This window comes from Anastrepha obliqua, chromosome 2 (assembly GCF_027943255.1).
Source record: "Anastrepha obliqua isolate idAnaObli1 chromosome 2, idAnaObli1_1.0, whole genome shotgun sequence".
Taxonomy (NCBI): Eukaryota; Metazoa; Arthropoda; class Insecta; order Diptera; family Tephritidae; genus Anastrepha; species Anastrepha obliqua.
Genome location: NC_072893.1, coordinates 111,041,518 through 111,061,690, shown reverse-complemented (window position 1 = coordinate 111,061,690; position 20,173 = coordinate 111,041,518). Strand labels below are relative to the sequence as shown.

At 36.3% G+C, this 20,173-nt stretch overlaps 1 protein-coding gene across 5 annotated transcripts in view; it reads left to right on the top strand.

The window, feature by feature from the left end:
* The window catches only part of LOC129239527 (fasciclin-2), a 158,277-nt gene that overhangs the window by 45,926 nt on the left and 92,178 nt on the right, over nt 1–20,173 (top strand). For 3 of the 5 annotated variants that reach the window (XM_054875068.1, XM_054875070.1, XM_054875072.1), the window contains exons 2-3: nt 7,960–8,134; nt 14,153–14,206. In XM_054875068.1, the coding sequence (XP_054731043.1) occupies nt 7,960–8,134; nt 14,153–14,206 (229 nt within the window). The remainder of the gene's footprint in view (nt 1–7,959; nt 8,135–14,152; nt 14,207–20,173) is intronic. The other 2 variants (XM_054875069.1, XM_054875071.1) reach the window with 1 other exon arrangement.

Genomic DNA, 20,173 nt, shown 5'->3' with positions numbered 1-20,173 from the left:
ACAGCTCGGGATGGGCTTTAGCTTCATTAAAAATTGCCTTCCAGACGTCACGATTTTTGGCTGTTTCCCTCCAGTTTTTTACGTGAGTGCTTTTCAGGTCAATGATGACTTGGTTTAGCCAGTGCACTCTTGGTGCGTTCTCGTGCTTTCGAAACAATAATAACAATACCTACCTTGTTTCCCTCCGAAATATCCAAATAAAGTACACTTTCTTCGGTATGTTGGAATCTGAGGATGAATCTGAGAAAAGTCACAACAAAGTCATGTTCTCAACCCCGTCGACACGAATGTTAACTTGCGGATGATGAGGGGCAACCATAAAATCTCGGGGCAATCATGATATCCCGACCATCTCGATAATCCCGATGCTGCAATATGAATGTACTACCTATTTTATGCATGAATAAGTGAATAAAAAGCATTTCGAAACTAAGAATTTTTTCGAGACTTCGGGATCCGCCATGCAAATATGCAAGAGACAGCCTCGAAGATGATTGGGAAGATTTGTATAAACCTGCAGGTGATACGGAGCATCTATAAAATCTCGATAGTGCCATAACCTACATTCTTTCCCTCCGAAATATATAAATAAAGCGCACTTTTAAAGTAAATTTTCTTTTCTTCGTGTCTTTTGGATATGCAGTAACTACGATGCGAATGTGAGAAAATCCACAGCAGACGGGGTTGAAAAGACGTCTATTAACTTGCGGAGGGCGCGAAACAACTATGAAATCCCGATAATATTACACTTCCTAGAAACTTCTGCTTTTTCAAGCATGACTTTGAGAGAGAAACTAAGCTGCAAATTTCAGATTTTTGTTTGTTTTTAAAAGCAGTTTTTTCTGATAGTGATCGCCTCTCGTCAGACAATGACAAACTTCCGAGTGTATTTCTGGCATAAAAAAACTCCTCATACAAAAATATTTGCCGTTCAAAGTCGGCTTAAAACTGCAGGTCCTTCCATTTGTGGAACCCCATCAAGACGCACGCCACTAATAAGAGGAGGAGCTCGGCCAAACATCCAAAAAGAGTGTAAGTGCCAATTATATATAAAGAGGAATCAGATTGGAGGTTTTTTTTCCAATAGGGTTTTTTTTGACAGATCACGCGTGACTACTGTCAAAATGTATTAAATATTTTTTTTCAATTTTCATTGGCATTTCATCAAGTCATGCACCTCACCAACGTTTACAAATCGTACAATCGACGCTCTGTGAAAAGTGTTCATCGCGCGCTCAGGTCAGCTTATGGTGACAGTGATGAAACCAGGCCCGACGTGAAGGGGGGGATCGGGGACTTTTTACCCCGGGCCCGGACTCGAGATTATACGTATTTATATGAATTAGACATAATTGGAAAGGACCCGCATTTGCAATTTTCCCCCGAGGCCCGGATATGCTCTCTACGGCCCTGGATGAAACCCATTTTTGACTTAATGCCTACGTCAATAAACAAAATTGCCATGTTTGAGCTGAAGGGCAGCCCGGAGCCATTCAATAACAGCCATTACATCCATTGAAAACAACCGTTTGGTGCAACCAATGAGCTAGAGGAACCATCGTCCCATATTTCTTCAAAAACGAGACTGGCGCCACCGTAGCAGTGCATGGCGAACGCTATCGCGCCACAATAAACGACTTCTTGTTGCTGCCGAGCATTGAAGGTCATGATCTCCACAGCATTTGGTTCCAAGAAGACGACGCTACTTTGTCGTTGTTTCGGTGCGTAATTTATCTCTCTTGACGAACCACAGGATATACCACGAAGATATCCCATCTTTGGACTTTATTTGTAGGGGTATATAAAGTCTCTGCGCGGTCTATATGGGGTATATAAAGTTTCTATGCTTTGTGGATACATCAGCTTCGTTATTCGCGAATCATTCAACATTGGTGTTCATGGATGGCCGAATTACGGCGTAGTTGTGGCCAGCTAGAAAGTGATTATATTGAAAAAATAAATGTCATAAATGGTACTACTCAAAAGTAATGAAGATTGCGCAATCAATTTGAATTTTCGTTTTTTATGTCAATTTAAAATTCGATACCTCTAAATTGATCACCTTTTATAAAGGGTCCGCCATATAACTTTACGGAATTAAAAATGCTATAAAAAAGAAACTACTCAATATTTTTCCAAACTGTTTTTTTTTATTTTGAAGTACAATCCTTCCGGTTAATGATGGAACACAACTTCATTCATATGGCTACCTCGGCTAGCTATGCACCATCCCATACGATCGGTCCAATTTTTCAACACATTTTCGATTGTATGCGGCTGTATTTCAGCTATGTTGGTCTTCAGTGCATCAATTATTGCTGGTTTGTTGGCATAACACTGGTCTTTGACGACACCCCAAAGATAATAATCCAACGGCGTCAAATCGCAGCTCCGAGGCGGCCAAACAATATCAGAATTTCGGCTGATAATGCGATCTTCGAAGACAGTGCGCAAAAGATTGATCGTATCATTCGCTGTGTGGCAAGTAGCGCCATCTTGTTGGAACCAAATGCAATATTTCCCAGCGTTCTTTGAGCATATACACAACCATTTTCGTTTAGCGGAAGAATAAAACTAATTTTCTGTCAAATCAGATGACAGCTAAGTGTTACCATTCTTCAAATAATACCTAGTTCAAATCCGTAACGATAGATGGCGTGCCCTGTATACATAGAATATAATCAATGCATAAAATTAAATAAAATTCAAAATAAAAAATAAAAATATTTAGAATCAAGAAACTCTTTATCCGTTGCTAAGCATTTTTCAAATCCTGCCAACTCAATTTTCAATGGCTTTTGATGAACTCCGTCTTAGTATTGGCATATGATATATGTACCATAGTCGAACGGATTCAAAACTCTGCCCTCTAGGCGATCAATTGACATCCGCAAAAAAATTCAAAGCACGTTTGCCGAATCGAGTGCGTAAAATAATTTTCTTTAATGGGTTGTGTGGCTTACCGCGCCAATCTCTTTACTTCTAGCCAATAAAAACTCAGAAAACTTGGCTCAGTATCACTCGTCGTTGACCAAAGTGCTCCAAAATCTACACCAAACTGACACTCTCTGCAGATGCAGAGGTCTCTCGACAAACAAAGGTATTCATTACTTGTTTTAGGAGCCAAATAAGTTTATATGACGATGAGCGCTATCAGGATCTTAGGTGCATATTATAATATTCCCATCTCTATCCCTCTCATCGCGTTTGTATTTTATACAATTTTTATACCGCATCCACTCCTTGCCATCAAAGTTGTTGCATAATTGATATTGCAGCCTCAAGCGAGACCAACATTTGGACTGCTTTAAATAACTATCAGCAACATTTGTGCCGGTAGCGTTTCAGTTTTCCTGCTTGCTTTTAATGATGATTAAGCGTTGTGGAACAGTTGATTTGTGTGGACTGCTTGCTGCAAGAAATTAAGGCATATTTTTTATTTCAATAAAATTTTGTTTGGTTTTTTTTCATGGAATGTGCTTGCAACGTCGGGTAGCTTATGGCAAAACGATGCCTGCTGGTAGTGAAGTGGTAAAAATATTAAGTCAATAAAAGTAAAAAAGAAACTATAGTAGTATGTGTAAGTTGATGGGTCAATAAGTGTTTTCTCATGATGAATGTAATGGCGCAATAAATAACAACGGAAGGGGTTTTAAGTTATTGACTACAGCTTGGTAACTGCAAATCATTTTTTATAATAAGAAAAATTCAATGCGCATATTCGGTGTCTGCAAACATGCAGGCAAATTTTTATGAATAACTTTAATACTGGGTGTACTAATAAGGCTGCCTACGATGAGTTTCAAATTTTTAAATTGAAATAGTCAGAGCACTGAAATGGCGCAAAAATTATCTTGTCACGGGTCGCAAGAATATGAAGTGGCTATCAGGATTATGTCGTTGAATTTCTTTCTCTTGGAATTTTTAGAAAGAAAGGTGAATGTCAAAACTACCACGAACTATTCCTGAATTAAAAGTCGAAGGTGGTGCACCAGTGACAAAATGTAGCCTTTAACTTTAACTCCAAATCCTGATTGAGGATAGGCGCCAGTTACGAAACAGAAAGAAAATTTAAAAAAACTGCAAGCCTATATTTTGTACGGAAGAAAAGGCGTGAGGCCTTTAGCGAAAAAAAATTGTCAAAAATCAACGTTATTTTGGAGCTACCCGAAAAATGCATTTGGTTTGGTCTAAAATCGATGGGCTTTAAAACTGCATATCTAGAATTTTTTTAACTTTGTATAAAATTTTAAAATTTGCATTATATCGCCTTTGTTGTAGTATGAACTATATTTTGTTAAATAAAAAAACAAATTGCTAGGTTCTTATAATTTTGCAACGGGGTGTATATGAGTAGAAATTGTAGGGGTTCGACTCAATAGTGCTTAGGGTAAGATTTTAGTGCAGGAGCCAAGATCAGGTCGTTAACCGGATCTCAGCGAATTTGATAAAATCAGCTAATTGGCTGACGTAAGAGGCGTCATGACAGCGATTTGTTTACAAAAAACTGAGATTGTATTGGTGATGTATGAAAAAAACACTGTCTCCGTTTATTTTACTTCATTATATATATTTATATTGGAGGTTGAATTAGTTTTAAAGGTGACACACAGATGGCGCTATTTATCACTTTATCGCGTTGGCAATACTGAATATATATTCATGACAAAGCCTCATCCCTAGGCTTTGTTTATCAGTATCTGTCATTTCGCTGAAGTATAAACAACGCAGTGTTTTCGTGCTCCGAGTATGTCAACTTTCGTGCCGTCGAAACGCAATTTGCGGGAAGCTTTGCTTTTCTGCTTCAATTTGAAAAAAAATACAGCCCAAGCCCGTGAATTTCTGCAGGAGGCCTACCCAGACCATACTCCGTCGATTTCAACATGTGAGTACTGGTTTCGACGATTCAAAAGTGGTGATTTTCACCCCGAAGACAAGGAGCGTCTTGGCCAGCCCAAAAAGTTCGAGGACGCGGAATTGGGGGAATTGGTAAACGAGGACTTGTGCCAAACCCAAGAAGAGCTTGCTGAATCATTGGGCGTTGATAAATCAACCGTTTGCAAGCGTCTAAAAGCGATGGGAATGATCCAAAAGCAAGGACATTGGGTCCCGTACGAGTTGCAGCTGCGCGACGTCGAACGGCGATTTTTTACGTGCGAATTGCTGATCGAGCGACAAAATCGGAAGGGTTTTTTGCATCGGGTGGTGACTGGCGACGAAAAATGGATCCACTACGATAACCCAAAACGCAAAAAATCATGGGGTTTGCCCGGCCACGCATCAACGTCGACGGCCAAGCAGAATATTCACGGCAAGAAAATCATGCTCTGCATTTGGTGGGATCAGGTCGGCGTCGTATATTTTGAGCTGCTCCAACCGGGCGAAACAATCACGGGGGATCGTTACCGACTGCAATTGATGCGTTTAAGCCGGGCATTGAAAGAAAAACGGCCGGAAACGGTAAAAAGGCACGACAAGGTTATTTTGCAACATGACAACGCTCAACCTGTCAAAAAATACCTTGGAACGCTTGGCTGGGAAGTGTTACCCCACCCGCCGTATAGTCCAGACATAGCTCCCTCCAATTATCATTTGTTCCGGCATATGAGTCTCGATTTGGCGGACAAGCGGTTCTCCTCGTACGAGGCTACCAAAATATGGGTTGAGTCATGGATAGCCAAGCAGCGGCCAGAATTTTGGAGAAACGGCATCCGGAAATTGTCCGAAAGATGGGCGAAAGTTGTAGCTAGCGATGGCCAATACTTCGAATAAAATATTTTGTACCGTTTTTTCACAATAAAGCCCCAAATCTTCGAAAAAAACCTTTAAAACTAATTCAACCTCCTATTATTTTATATTAGGCCGGGTCGATTTGTGGGGGAGGCAAAAAAATCGTCCATTGCTCTGTGAAAATCATATTCTAGGGATCAAAATAAGAAACTTTCCCGAAGGAACCATACCTCTAAAATGAATTCTGATGTCCCCCAATTTGGGTTGAACTTTTTAGTATCTTTTCTCATGTAAAGTCCAAAAATGGTGATATTTTGAAATGATTGTATGGGGAACCCCCCAGGGAAGTTCCAGGGGGTGTACCACTGGCATGGGTGGATCGGCCGTCCAAAGTTAGTGGGGATCGGTCATACATTTGGACTCGATTGGAGCACTCTAAATGGGTCAAAGTGGGATTTTTCGTTCGACCCAATTTGGGGGACATCAGAATTCGTTTTAGAGGTATGGTTCCTTCGGCAAAGTTTCTTATTTTGATCCCTAGAATACGATTTTCACAGAGCAATAAGCAATTTTTAAATCGACCCGCCCTATTATATATATATAATTGGCGCGTACACCGTTTTGGGGTGTTTTGGGATTCGAACCTACGTTCTCTCTGTGAATTCCGAATAGTAGTCACGCACCAACCCAATCGGCTACGGCGGCCACCATTTTACTTCATTATATATATATATAATTGGCGCGTACACCCTTTTTGGGTGTTTGGCCGAGCTCCTCCTCCTATTTGTGGTGTGCGCGCCTTGATGTTGTTCCACAAATGGAGGGACCTACAGTTTTAAGCTAACTCCGAACGGAAGATATTTTTATGAGGAGCTTTTTCATGGCAGAAATACACTCAGAGGTTAGCCATTGCCTGCCGAAGGGCAACCGCTATTAGAAAAATGTTTTTCTTAATTTGGTGTTTCACAGAGATTCGAACCAACGTTCTCTCTGTGAATTCCGAATGGTAGACACGCACCAACCCATTCGACTACGGCGGCCACCATTTTACTTCATTACCATCTGAATAATGACTGATTGGAGGAAAGTGTGGACACGAGTAAAATGAGGCGGCAGAATTCACACTAGCGGGTACTCGGTAGAGGAAGTTACTCACACAATTTTTTTTACACGATTTTTCCCCCCGCCCCCTTTTTATTTGGGTGGGTGAGGTAGGGTTCAAAACGGCTGCACACTTACAGCGACCGTCGTCTACTGCGTCGGGTGGTGTGGCTAATCAATGCCTCCTCCTCTTCTGGCGAGACTCTCTTCCTGGGGCCACTATATGCATTACTTCGGGAGGGTCCAGAACGACCTCCATGAAATAGGCCAGTTCTATTTGTAACCAGGTTTCATGCAATAAACTCATCTTCTTGTGTCTCTATCTGTGCGGCTTCGCTTTGTTATATTATGTTGAGGTCAGTCTAGTTTCCGAAGTACGTCCTCGATGTATCTCTTTACCACATTGCAGCTGTCCTCACATTCGAGCATTTTGCTGTTTATGTTGCTCGCCGCGATGTCGGCAGTCTGCTTCCTCAGAGCACGAGCACCTTTCCACGAGCCATCTGTCTTAACTAAAAAACGTTCGACCTTATCGCTCGGCGCCTCGTAGTATATACACTTTGAACCGCTTACCTTACCCATGACGTAAGTATTCACGCCCGAGAGTAACTGAAGTAAGAAGTAGTTCACTTCCCCGCAATTCCGTTCAACCCATTTGCCTATTGATGTAATGAGCTTCGCCGTCCATCTGCCACTCGAATCAGTATCCCATGGTTTGGCATATCCGTTCCGCGACGTTAGTTGTGACATGTTTTTTCTTATACTTTCACGTATCCACTCGTTCCCGGGCCATGAGGTCAATAGGTATTTCCCCGCTTATCACAAAAACTGCTGTGCCTGACACAGTGCGGCAGGCTGAAGCAACGCTGAGTGCCGCTGTTCGTTGTTGTTGCAGCCTCCAGTGCTTTGCGCTTGGTTTTGCAGTTTTGCGCATCTCCCCATATTTCGCTGCCGTACAAGAGCACTGTACTTGTGGTCGCCACGGTTTTCCCCATATCCAATGGCCAAGTCCGGTAATCTATCATTCCTGTATGCTTTCTCTCCACAGCCTTCTACTAAATTCTGCAAATTTCCCAAATTTCCAATTCAATATTAAAAATATTCCTTTCTACTTTATTTCCTTTCCAGATCTCACACAAGCCGAAGTCAAACCCAAATTGGAGATTTTCCCCATGCAAGAAGTGCAAAGGAAACCAGTAGGCAAATCGTTGATTCTAACATGCAAACCCATCGTAGCTGACCCAAATCTAGTATCCGATTTGCAATGGAAGGATAATATGAATAATACCATACTGCCGAAACCGTAAGTGGAAGATAAACTAGCATAAATATGAAATAGGATGAAAAAATAAAAAGCTTGACCCTTTGATTCGTGTTTTTTTTTTTGCTCTAAAATAAAAATATGTAATATAGTATCGAGTATTTGAGCCTTTAAAAAGTCCCCGCAATACTAGAGCTCCATAACTCTGTAAACTTACAAATAAATAATCAGTAAGCAGCTTACTTGTAAATATTGTATATTGTAAAAATTACCCCACTCCCTCTAAAGCTTTTCGTAATTAACTACAGTTATGCTAATAAAAATAAATAATTTCCTTAAAAAAAAACTCTGAATTAAGATAACTTAGTGAAAAGTAAACAGTTAAGGTGTGAAAGTTTTTAATTTCGATCCAAGCTAAAAAAAACAAATTAAAACCAAAATATTTTATTCTCATGCTAATTCACGATAATTCTGCCTGTTTGCCGCAACTAAGGAAAAGGCAAAGGAAGTTATTAGCGAAGTGGTGCGAGATTTGAATTTAAAAAAAATGTGTTTAATTAAATTAAATTAAATTAGTAATAAATTTTTTTTATTAAACAAAATTTTTTTATTTCAATTTTTTCATTAACATTTTTTTTATTTAATTTTTTCTTAATTTTATTAAATTTTTTTACTTTAAATAACATTTTTTTTAATTTTATTAAATTTATTTACTTAAAAAATTTTTAACTTTATTTCATTTAAATTTAAAAAAAACTATATAAAAAATTTAACAAAATAAAAAAAAATTTGTTTAATTATAAAAAAAAATGTTGTTTAATTACACCGCGTTACACACATTCTGTCCTATGAACCAAATATACTTTTTCGGAAAGGGGATAAAAAATAAAAATACACGTGTATCGGCGATTTTCACGTACACGTCACAATTTTTTTTTTTGTATTTTATAACTTTAAAAGAGCAATTCTTGTATGCATATCTGTATAGCCACACGATCTCAGGATTAGCTTAACGGATTTGAATGAAATTGGGCACACAGATAGTGTATCACATTTCTAGACTTTTCACCTAGGTGTTGCCACTGACAATGTTTCACAGGGTTGCCACCTGTTCGAAATTAAAAAAAAAAAATTCCATGAGATATGCCGATGTGGGTATCAAAAGAAAGGTATTTCACTCCGCATTACAATAGAGATATAAAACCCCGATTTTTTTATTAATTTTATTATATTAAAATTAAAAATTGTTACATTAAAAATTTTAATGCTTTTAAAGGAACTTAGGCCTTTTATTTTTGCATTTGTAAGCATTTGTGTCAGTATCGCGACAAATAGACCAACAGTATTCGCCAAGCATATGCGTAATGTCTTGTCCTCTAAAGCGCTTTTCAATAGCCGCAATGTTCTGATGGAACCTTTCGCCATGTTCATCGCTACAAGCTCCTAAATCACCAGGGAAACAATCTAAATGATTGTGAAGGAAATGGATCTTTAGCGACATTAATATGCCCATTTCGCCATATGCCGAAATCATTTCTGCGTTACTAAATGCGGCACTGCAGTCCCAAGTTCACTGGGTGTTGGTACAAATTCCGATACTTCTGGTTCCCCGCATCTTGCATTCGATGCAAGAAATGTTGATAGCATTGTTGATGCTACTGTTGGTTCTCCATCCCTTAATTCGGGAACATCATCAAAAATCTCCATTAAAGCCGCTATACGTTCTTCTGGTGAGTACAGAACCGCTGGAATAACCGATTCTACATTAGCGTAGCGTATTTTGTTGCGGCGAAAGTATTGGTACCCTTTAGTTTGAGTAAAAGTTACGCAAAAGTAGCATAGTTCACTGCAGTGCTCCGTACGTGATAGCCAAATTGTTGGTACAGAGTACTTTATTGTTGACCTTCCATCAGTAAACTTGCATAAATTTCTATAGCAATAGTCGCACACGACTTCCACAAACGTAACAAAAGTTATTTCGAATCGGGCACTGCATTTTTCGTAAGATGAAATATACAGAAAGACGTTTTCGCGCAACAGAACTTAAAACAATTGTCAAAGTATAAGTCTCCTAGTAGCGCAACTGTCAGATGATCGGAACTTCCGCAACTGTAACAAACACACAAACGGCACAGAGTGTGTTGTATGAAACAATAAATTAAAGGTTAATAAGTTGTTTCAAAATTTGGAGTCCCTTTAAGTTATGCCGAAAATTTAGAAAAAAAAGTTTTTTTTTAGAAAAAAATAATCTAGAAAATCTGAGAATTGATAAAAATTTTTTTTTCCATTTCCACGAGTCTGCCTGCAGAAATTCAACGCGATTGGATCACGGAAAAAGGGTTAAAAATTGATTTTTATTTTTTCTCCCCTTTCCGAAAAAGTATATTTGGTTCATAGGACAGAAAAAAACTTCGTTTTTGTAACGCAGTGTAATTAGTAATAATTTTTTTTTTAATTAAACAAAATTTTTTTGTTTCAATTTTTTTCATTAAAATTTTTTTATTTAATTTTTTCTTAATTTTATTAAATTTTTTTACTTTAAATACATTTTTTTAAATTTAATTAAATTTATTTATTTAAAAAATTTTTAATTTTATTTCATTTAAGTTAAAAAAAATGAAATAAAGAATTAAAAAAAAAAATTTAATAAAATAAAAAAAATATGTTTAATTATAAAAAAATGATGTTTAATTATAAAAACAAATTTTGTTTAATCGTAAAAAAAAATTTATTTAATTTAAATAAAATAAAAAAAAATTAATTAATTTTAATTTAATTTAATTACTTGCCACCCCCTCGTATTTAACAAATGCTAAACAAATAAAATTCCTGTAAGAGAAGCGCAAGTGTCTTAGCACCTTATTCGTATGAAAATTTACAAGTTCCTTAGCTCACATTGCTGCTTACAAGGCAATTTCTATGCATATCCCTGCCTTACTATAAAATATTATTGTACTTCTTAATAAAAGTATTCCCACCTGATGAAATTTTTAAGCGCCTCACTTACTTGTATTTCAGATCTCCTCAAAAGTATGTCTATCGCAATTTGCAGCTTTTTAATACATTTTATTAAATTTTTTTAAGTATGTTTTACCGCTTTTTTGACAAAAAAAAAATTATATACCAATTACACTGGATCACAAATTTCAACTTTTTTTCTGCACCAGAGACGCCGATATGAAATTCCTATGTAAAATCACCGTCTGATTCCGAAAATCAAGGTTATTTTTTATTCTATGGTAACGTTTTTGAGATATTTACGAATTACCGTTATTTCAATAAAACAAAAAATTGGGCCCACTTAATCATATATATCTCGAAAACGAATTGAGCGATTTCAAAACCGTTTAAAGCTTTTAAAAGGTAATAAAATTTCTTATAAACTGTGTGTAAAACACTTTTTGCTAGGTCCTGCAGATTCAAAGATAACGAACTATCATAACGGATTTTTTAAATTTTTTTTGTAAAAATATAAAAAAATTTGTACTTTGAGAGAAAGGATCTCGAAAACTGTTTACTTTTTCGTGTATTTTTTGTTTTCACTCTAAGCTCTGTTTTATTACAAAAAAAATAAACTTTGGTTAAACAAAATCGATGAACTAATACAAAAGTTACAAGCATTCAAGTAAATATATCCATATAGTAAAACTTAAGTACCCTACAAATAATAGCATATGTACATATGACTCTGTCTTAACTCTATGATCTTATTTTATAATTGAAAAAGTTATGTGTCTTGTTTTGACGCAAATTTATATAAGGATCGGTTTCTCTTATGAGAAACCAACAGTAATCACCCATCATAGCGACATCCCAGAATCATTGATACCGACTTTCAATCATTTTCATTTACTGGTGAAACCTTTCGCCGTGCTCGTCGCTAAGATTTTGCGGGAAAAAATTTAAATGGGAGTGGAGGAAATGAATTTTTAAAGACATATTTACTCCTGAAAGAAAATTAAAAAGGGAATTAGATAAATACATAAGTGACACATTAATCTTCCAATTCAGAACAAATTTTGGTCGTTCTTGTTTGTTCGGAGCAGGGCAATAAATTCAGATTAAGGGCTATATATTCTCATGTAAATTTAAAAATTTGCTTTCAAATTTTTTGTTTAGTTTTAAAGTTAACTGAGAAAACGGTCTTATATGTGTTTTTTATTTACTCATTTCTGCATAGTTTTTGATTAAATCGTTCACTATCATCTCGAAGTTAGGACTTTTGTATTTGCCTAAAAAAGAAGTAACGACCTTTTCAAAAGAGTCCCACGCCGCTGCCTCCACTGGTGACAATAGTTCTTTGAAATGGGTATTGGCCATTATTTTCCTTATTTGCGGCCCCACAAAAATCCCTTCCTATATTTTTGCTTCTGAAATCTGTGGAAAGATTGTTTTCAAATAATGAAAAGCTTCGCCTTCTTTGCCCAAAGCCTTGACAAAGTTTTTGATAAGGCTGAGATTGATGTGGAGCGGAGGTAGAATTATTTTTTCCTTTTTTATAAGTGGTGAGTATTTTATGTTATCCACCCCAACTTGAAACTCGATTCGTTCTGGCCAATCCTTTATGATGTAGTGTTCTTGACGTGCTCGGCTATCCCATTTGCATAGAAAGCAACAGTATTTTGTATATCCAGATTGTAGACCACATAGCTTTCCAGCGACTTCTAGATCGTCACATATTTTCCAATCATGTTCTTCGTATTTAATGAATTTAAGCAATTTTTGCATTGTCTCATATGTTTCCTTCGTATTTACTGCATGCGCGATCGGGATAGATGGCTTTTGGTTGCCAATATGCAATAATACGGCCTTAATTGCCGTCTATGAACAATCGCCACTCTTTTGAATCATATGATTCACCAAACTGTTTAAATAGACCAGCAATGTTTTTGCAATAACAAACACTGTCCTTCTTCGTATAGTGCTGGGAGAATTGTTCGTGACGAGTCCTATAATATGTTACCTTAACATCGGATGAAACAAATTTAAATTGTTGCATACGAGGGGCGTGTAGTTCGGCATTTTCTTTTGACAATTCCAAATCCCTTATCCAATCAGTGAGTTGTGCTTGTGACAAAGGGTTTCTTTCGTTTTCCGTTTGCAATTCAGTACAACATGATGCTGCGTAATCAGATACTGCTGTTGACAATGAAACTGGAGCCGAAACTAAAGTTAAATTTGATTCTGGCAATGTAGCTTCCGTTGAATTTAGTTCTGGTAATGACACTGTAGATATGCTCGCATAGGTTACTTTTCTAGACTTTCCAACCTCAAATATAAATATAGCAGTCCGTTGAATGGCAAGTTGGTTCCCTCCACTTCATTGGTGTAAATGTCGCCTAAATAGATAGTTTAAGAATCATATGTACATATGCTATTATTTGTAGGGTACTTAAGTTTTACTATATGGATATATTTACTTGAATGCTTGTAACTTTTGTATTAGTTCATCGATTTTGTTTAACCAAAGTTTATTTTTTTTGTAATAAAACAGAGCTTAGAGTGAAAACAAAAAATACACGAAAAAGTAAACAGTTTTCGAGATCCTTTCTCTCAAAGTACAAATTTTTTTATATTTTTACAAAAAAAATTTAAAAAATCCGTTATGATAGTTCGTTATCTTTGAATCTGCAGGACCTAGCAAAAAGTGTTTTACACACAGTTTATAAGAAATTTTATTACCTTTTAAAAGCTTTAAACGGTTTTGAAATCGCTCAATTCGTTTTCGAGATATATATGATTAAGTGGGCCCAATTTTTTGTTTTATTGAAATAACGGTAATTCGTAAATATCTCAAAAACGTTACCATAGAATAAAAAATAACCTTGATTTTCGGAATCAGACGGTGATTTTACATAGGAATTTCATAACGGCGTCTCTGGTGCATTTTGGCTGTAAACCAGTGTTATTAATGTAATTTATATGTATAAAATTTTATAATGCAAACACCGTGTAAACACTTTATTTCTACAAAAAAAAAAAAATTAAATATTTCAGTATATTTAATTTGCGCTATTAATTTATTTTATTCTCTTATTACACTCTTTTTTATAAATTTAGGAACAAATACTATTATCCACTGTATGATTCCAAAGGACGTAGATTACCTACTGTGTAAGTGTACTACAACACTCACTATCTCTTTCGCTCGGCGCTTGCGCGCACGCTATTGTTTGTGTGCCTAAAAAATGAGCCATATTTAGTTGATTGGTTTGTTTTTGGTTGCCAATAAATAAAAACATACTAGTGCAATAGTCCTTACCATTGTGACACAGAGAACTCTCTATAAAATTTATTGTACTTAATTTGTTGTATTAGCCGCACCCGGCACATGAGGCATGGCCCTAATTCCATCAACTTAGCGCGCACACAAACCATTAATGCAACTGTCTTGGCTTGCAAGCCCCACTAACGTGCAATGTTGCCAAATTTCATTAGCTTAACGCCACTGTAAACTCTTAGTGATTTTATTAATTCATGCATCATTTGCGGCAAATTGTAATTTTCTTGTGTTAATAGAATTGTAAGCGTACCTTGACATGCCTTTGGTAATCGTAGTATAATCCCTTAACCAAAAATATATAGTCATTTGGAAGCGCCGCTGTATTGCATTTTATAAAAAGATTATTCCCTTAGCCACGCACGTTACGTAATTTGCGCTTAAAACAATAATACAGTTTTACTTAATAGTTTTATTTTTGTTGTTGTTGATTTGCATATTTTTCTAAAATTTTTTGCGTTTGAAATATTTAGTGTTTCCCTTAAAATTAGTTGTTCATTCCTGAGATAAATTATATTAATCTAACAATATTTTCGTTTTTCTGTATTAATAATTTTATTAATAATTTTAAACTCTGCTCATTAGTATAGATTTACAAGTATTGTCGTAAGCCTAAAATGAATAATTAAAGAATGATTTTCTCACACTAGATTTTTTAGTCTTTTTCATACGCAATAATTTATCATATTAACATAATTTTATATTAAATCTTGCTTTAAAAAATCAGCATCTCAGCTTCTGAAATTCAGTACTTGCATTACCTCTTCAACTACTAAATTGCGCTAGATTCCCTTCTGCAAACCTCCATTTCACCTACTATTACGTATTTGTAAACATTCCACTCCCACTCATTACTCGTATTTTAATAAATACTCATTTATGCTTAGCTTCTTCTCGCTCATCTGCTCATGCATATCACTCGCCGTTTGTGTGCCGTCGTAATTCGTATTCATTCTCGCAAACACATTTCCAATTCACTTACAACAGTTACGATAATCTCCTTGGCGAATACATTCACAGTGGAACTAGTTTACTAACACTACAAATGCGAATGTCAAACATTTCTATGCTAAGTATTTTACTAACTTCCTTTATATTTACTTAGAACAAAAAAAAAATCAAATGAAATGTTTGCCAAAATTTGCATTGACGTAGATTTAATATTAATTTCCATTTTTATACTTCATTTAATTCATATTTGCTTTGTGTTGCATCTATTTTTATTTTCGGTTTAAGTAAATAATGTTAAATAAAATTTATTAAAGAAATTTCAAAATATGCATACACAAATACATATTTTTATTATACCTTAAGTAACGACTTTGATCTGTGGATATGTGAATTAAAATAAGCTCTTTAAAAACCATATTTGAGGACCGATTTCGTTCATTCCTTAAACATTTGTGAGTTACATCATCATCATTGTTGGCGGGAATCTTGACTTCCCTCAATAACTTCCACCAAAAATCTCGATGCTTTGCAGATATCCTCCATTTTTTCAGTCCAATGATCTTAGCCTCGTCATTAACTATATTAATACAGGTTTTCCTTGGTCGTCCCCTTTTATAAGGCACACACAGCTTGCTATTTTAAATATTTTTTGCAATTCCATTCGGGTTCATCCTCAGAACACGTCCAGCCCCCTTAAGATGCTGAAGTTTTATGTAGTCAGCGATTTAGAAGTTGTTGTTGTTGTAACATCTTACTGAACCCTGTTAGTGAAATGTAGTTACCGGTCGTGTTCTTCTAGCTCATCTAACGTGCTGTTTCGACAGTTTGGATCCAGAGGTGAGTAGGTTTGATGGGGCATGTAAGAAGTGGTTAGTGTTGTGCGGAGTGTTTTCACATGGTGGACATATGTTGGGTATGTCGGGTAGGAGTTAGAAGTCTCCTACAGTATCCAGAACGTAATTGTGCCAAAGTTATGCGGGTCTCCCGACTGAAACTCATCGTTTCCACGACAGTCGGTTCTACGTTACCGAAACGACCCGGCTTTATATCCGGCCAAGGACTGTCACTCCAGCAGCATTCCCTGTATGTAAGTATGGGGAATGTTTAGGCTGCTACAACAACAACAACAACAACAACAACAACAACTGAAACTCTTCATCTTCAATAGGTGGCGGTTGGACTCCGATGGTGGCATTCAGAGGTCGGGAGTTTAGTAAGGTGGTAAGTGTCTCCCGATGAATGTCATTTAGGATACGTCCATATACTGCCGGGTACAGTAGTTGTAGGTTCGTTTTGTTCTAGATCTCGTCAGAATAGTTGAAGAGATGTCTCCTCACGTGCCTGGAAGGCGGTAAAGACCCTCGGTACTACCCAAGCAAAAACTAAGTACTGAGCACTTTGAGGATTTGAAAGTCGTTAAGCTCAACGAGGCATTCATCGTTGTAACGTAGGCGATACTTGACGTGTTCTTTCCGCATCGGTCCAAGAATGCGGCATAGAATTTTTGGCTCAAATATATTCAGGTTTACTTCATCAGCCTTACTCATCTGCCAAGTTTCACATGCATAAGAGCTCATTTTTGTTTTATAGAGTTTCAGCTTCATTTGCTTAGAAATAAATGAAGAATCTTGAGCCTTATATAGCGAAAATAAGTGCTTGAAGCCTTGCACTCACTTCTTGTTTGGCTGTTCCGTTCGCAGAGATGTTAGAACCAAAGTATTTGAACCATACCACTCGCTCAAAAGTGTAACTGTCGATCAATATGGCAGGTTTACATTCATTTTAAACTTTTGCAGTGCACAAAATTTTAGTTTTTGAATCGTTTATGCGGAGGCCCAGTGCATCTATGTGAGTGACTTGGAGCAAAATAATGTATGCCAGGGCATGCATTTCTAAGAGATGTACTCAGACTCACTAAATGACGCTGCGGTCGAGATATTTCCAAAAAACGTATTTTGAAACCAAAGTTTTTCAAAAAGGACTTGAATCTAAAATATTTGCAAATGCCCAAATGTAGCAACTTTTATGTACTCTTCACCCTTTCCCCTCATGTTTTGATTTAAATTTTATCACACCTTCCAATTTATTGACCAAAGTTTTTATCAATTATGGTTTAATGTATCGTAAAGTCATTTCCTCCAGTTAAATTTTGAAATAAATTTCGCATAAATACCACAATAAGTACTCATAATTTCATTTGCAATAAACTGCTGCATATTTTGTGTTTATATACAACAACTATTAAGTGATTTTAATACAACAAATAAATTTAAAAATTTGGAATTTAGTATACCATTAAATACCTCAACAATTATAATGGCAATTTATATTTGCATTTTCTATTAAATGGCATAACTTTAGGCAAGTTGCAAATACTTATATATACAAACATATATATGTACATACATTCCACTTGAACTTATTAACAGAATAGCAGCAATTCTCTAGAAATAATAAAGCAAATAAAAATATGAAAACAGTGTTACCATGACGAATTCCGTTTTTGGGTATGTGAATGGGTATGTGAATGTTTTACATGTTGCATACCTTTGGGCTTATTAGCAACATGAATTTTAACAAAAGGAATTAATAAGCCTATTCTGTAATTTAAATGCTTATGAAATGGACGTTAATATAAAATATAGAAATTTAAATTCAATATTCGTCTTAATTTTAATTCAAATAAGCATACATTTTTTCTCTTCCCCCCCGGATGAGGAGTTTAAAAATGCCGAAAATGCATCGTCAAAGCTGCCGTCGCAGCAATGGTATGTGTGGAAACTGAAAAACTTTCCCTCGTATGGAACCGTCGCCCAGCCTGGAACCGCTTTCACATAACTTCAAAGTGGCGTTCCATCTTCCTCATTACAAAGGTTTATACCTAAGTGCATGCGTCCAGGTCCTGCTTTTTCACCCGGAGTATTTCTGAAAATACCCGAAAGCGTTTCGGCTTAACTTAACTTCACCAAAGTTCCTGCTGTACCATATAGTGACGTATTTTATTATTACTTTTTCCTATCAACGGCTAGTAAACTTGTCGGTATTGAACCGCTTACCACTTCAACAGCTGGCCTTGAAACTGTACTATCGGCAGACACAACTCTCAGACCTTCCATTCGTTGTACCGATGCTAGGAGCTTACATCGGTAATTTGCCTTTAGCGCATTTGCTCCGTACAATGGAGCGCACAATTCAGCTCTGGCTAAGAGAACCGAGAGCGTAGTAGCCATCGTTAAATCTCTGGTCGGCCTATGCTTACCATCAGTATACTGAGTAGGGATGTCATCTTGGCGGCTTTCACTGTTGCGTGTTTTATTTGAACACAGAAAGTTGGTCTTGGGCCCAGTCTTATGATTAGGTATTTCAGAACCTTTTTTGTGGTTAGCGAGCAAGTTTGCATGCTAACTTCTAACGGGATTTGTTTTTTGGTTAGAAGTATTAGCTGCGCCTTTTCTGTGGCTAATTTGAGGGCACAGTTTTCTACACGCTTCTTCAAGGTTTCGTGGTGTGATGACATCGGCGATGTCGTCTGCGTATCCGACTAGAAAGGTTCTATCACGCATTTCTATTAAAATATCTCATTGTAGCTGATGTTCCACAAGTCGGAACTGTGGCGCGCCTGATGTGACGTCTATACACCGAAAACACTCTGGGGTTTGATAGACGAGTTTGCGGCCCCGCCAGTAATTTCTCATTATGCGCTGTAGCTATGCCGGAGTTTTCAACCTTAACTCTAAGGCGGCTAACATGTCCATCCATTCACGCTGTTAAAAGCGTTCCTTATATCCATGATAGCAAGGAAGACTATGCTTCTGCATTGAGTATTGCCCTGTTACGTTAGTCCTACGCTTTTACAGTCGATTGCTTCTATTGTAGATTTTCCGCGTCTAAAGCCGTACTGTCTTGCTGATAGGCCTCCGGCGTTATCTATGGCTGCGGCCAGTTGAGGCTTGATCAGCCTCTCAAGGAGTTTGCCTTGCATAATGTCCGATATGCTGATGCGAGATTCGAGTTAGCTTTCCTCCTTCTTATTAGCACGAGCTGCAGCTTTTCCAGATTTCTGGGAATATTCCATCTCTTATACTCTCTCTAGTAAGACTTCTGGTCCCATTTTTGCAATCTCCTTGAGGACTTCTGCGGGTTCTCCATCCAGGATTGGTGCCTTGTTCTTTTTAAGTTTCGTGACTTGGAAACAGTTATTTTATGATGTAGTCAATCGCGCTTCAGTTTAATTCCGGTATAGGTATCCTGGCTACAAGTTTCTTCACCACAATCTAGTACCCAAGTCCACAGGGGTTGCTAATCAGATTTTCCCGGAGTTCCTCCAATTTTTTTTCTCCTATTTTTATAACGGCCTTTAGCTGCCTCTTTCCAAAACCACATTTAAAGTAAAGAAATTAGAGAAAGGAAATTAAAAAAAATTAAAATACATTTTTTTAAATTAAATAAAATGAATTTAAATCTCATTTAAATTTAAAATTCAAGTTAAAACCAAAAAAAAATTTTTGAAATAAAGTAACGGAAAATTACTTTTAATTAAATTTAATTAAACTAAATAATGTAAATATAAATTAAATTAAAAATTAAGTTGAAGTTAAACTAAATTTGAAAGAGTAAAACAAAATAAAATAGAGGATATATAAATTTAGATCAAAATTAAATAATAAGTATAATTAGTTTTAAATAAAATAAACTAAATTTAAATCAAGGTCAACAATACATTAACATTAAAACTATAACACAATAAAATATAATAAATTAAAAGTAAATTTTAATTCAAATTAAAATTAAAACTAAAATTAAGATTAATATTAAAATTAAAATCAAAATTAAAATTAAAATTAAAATTG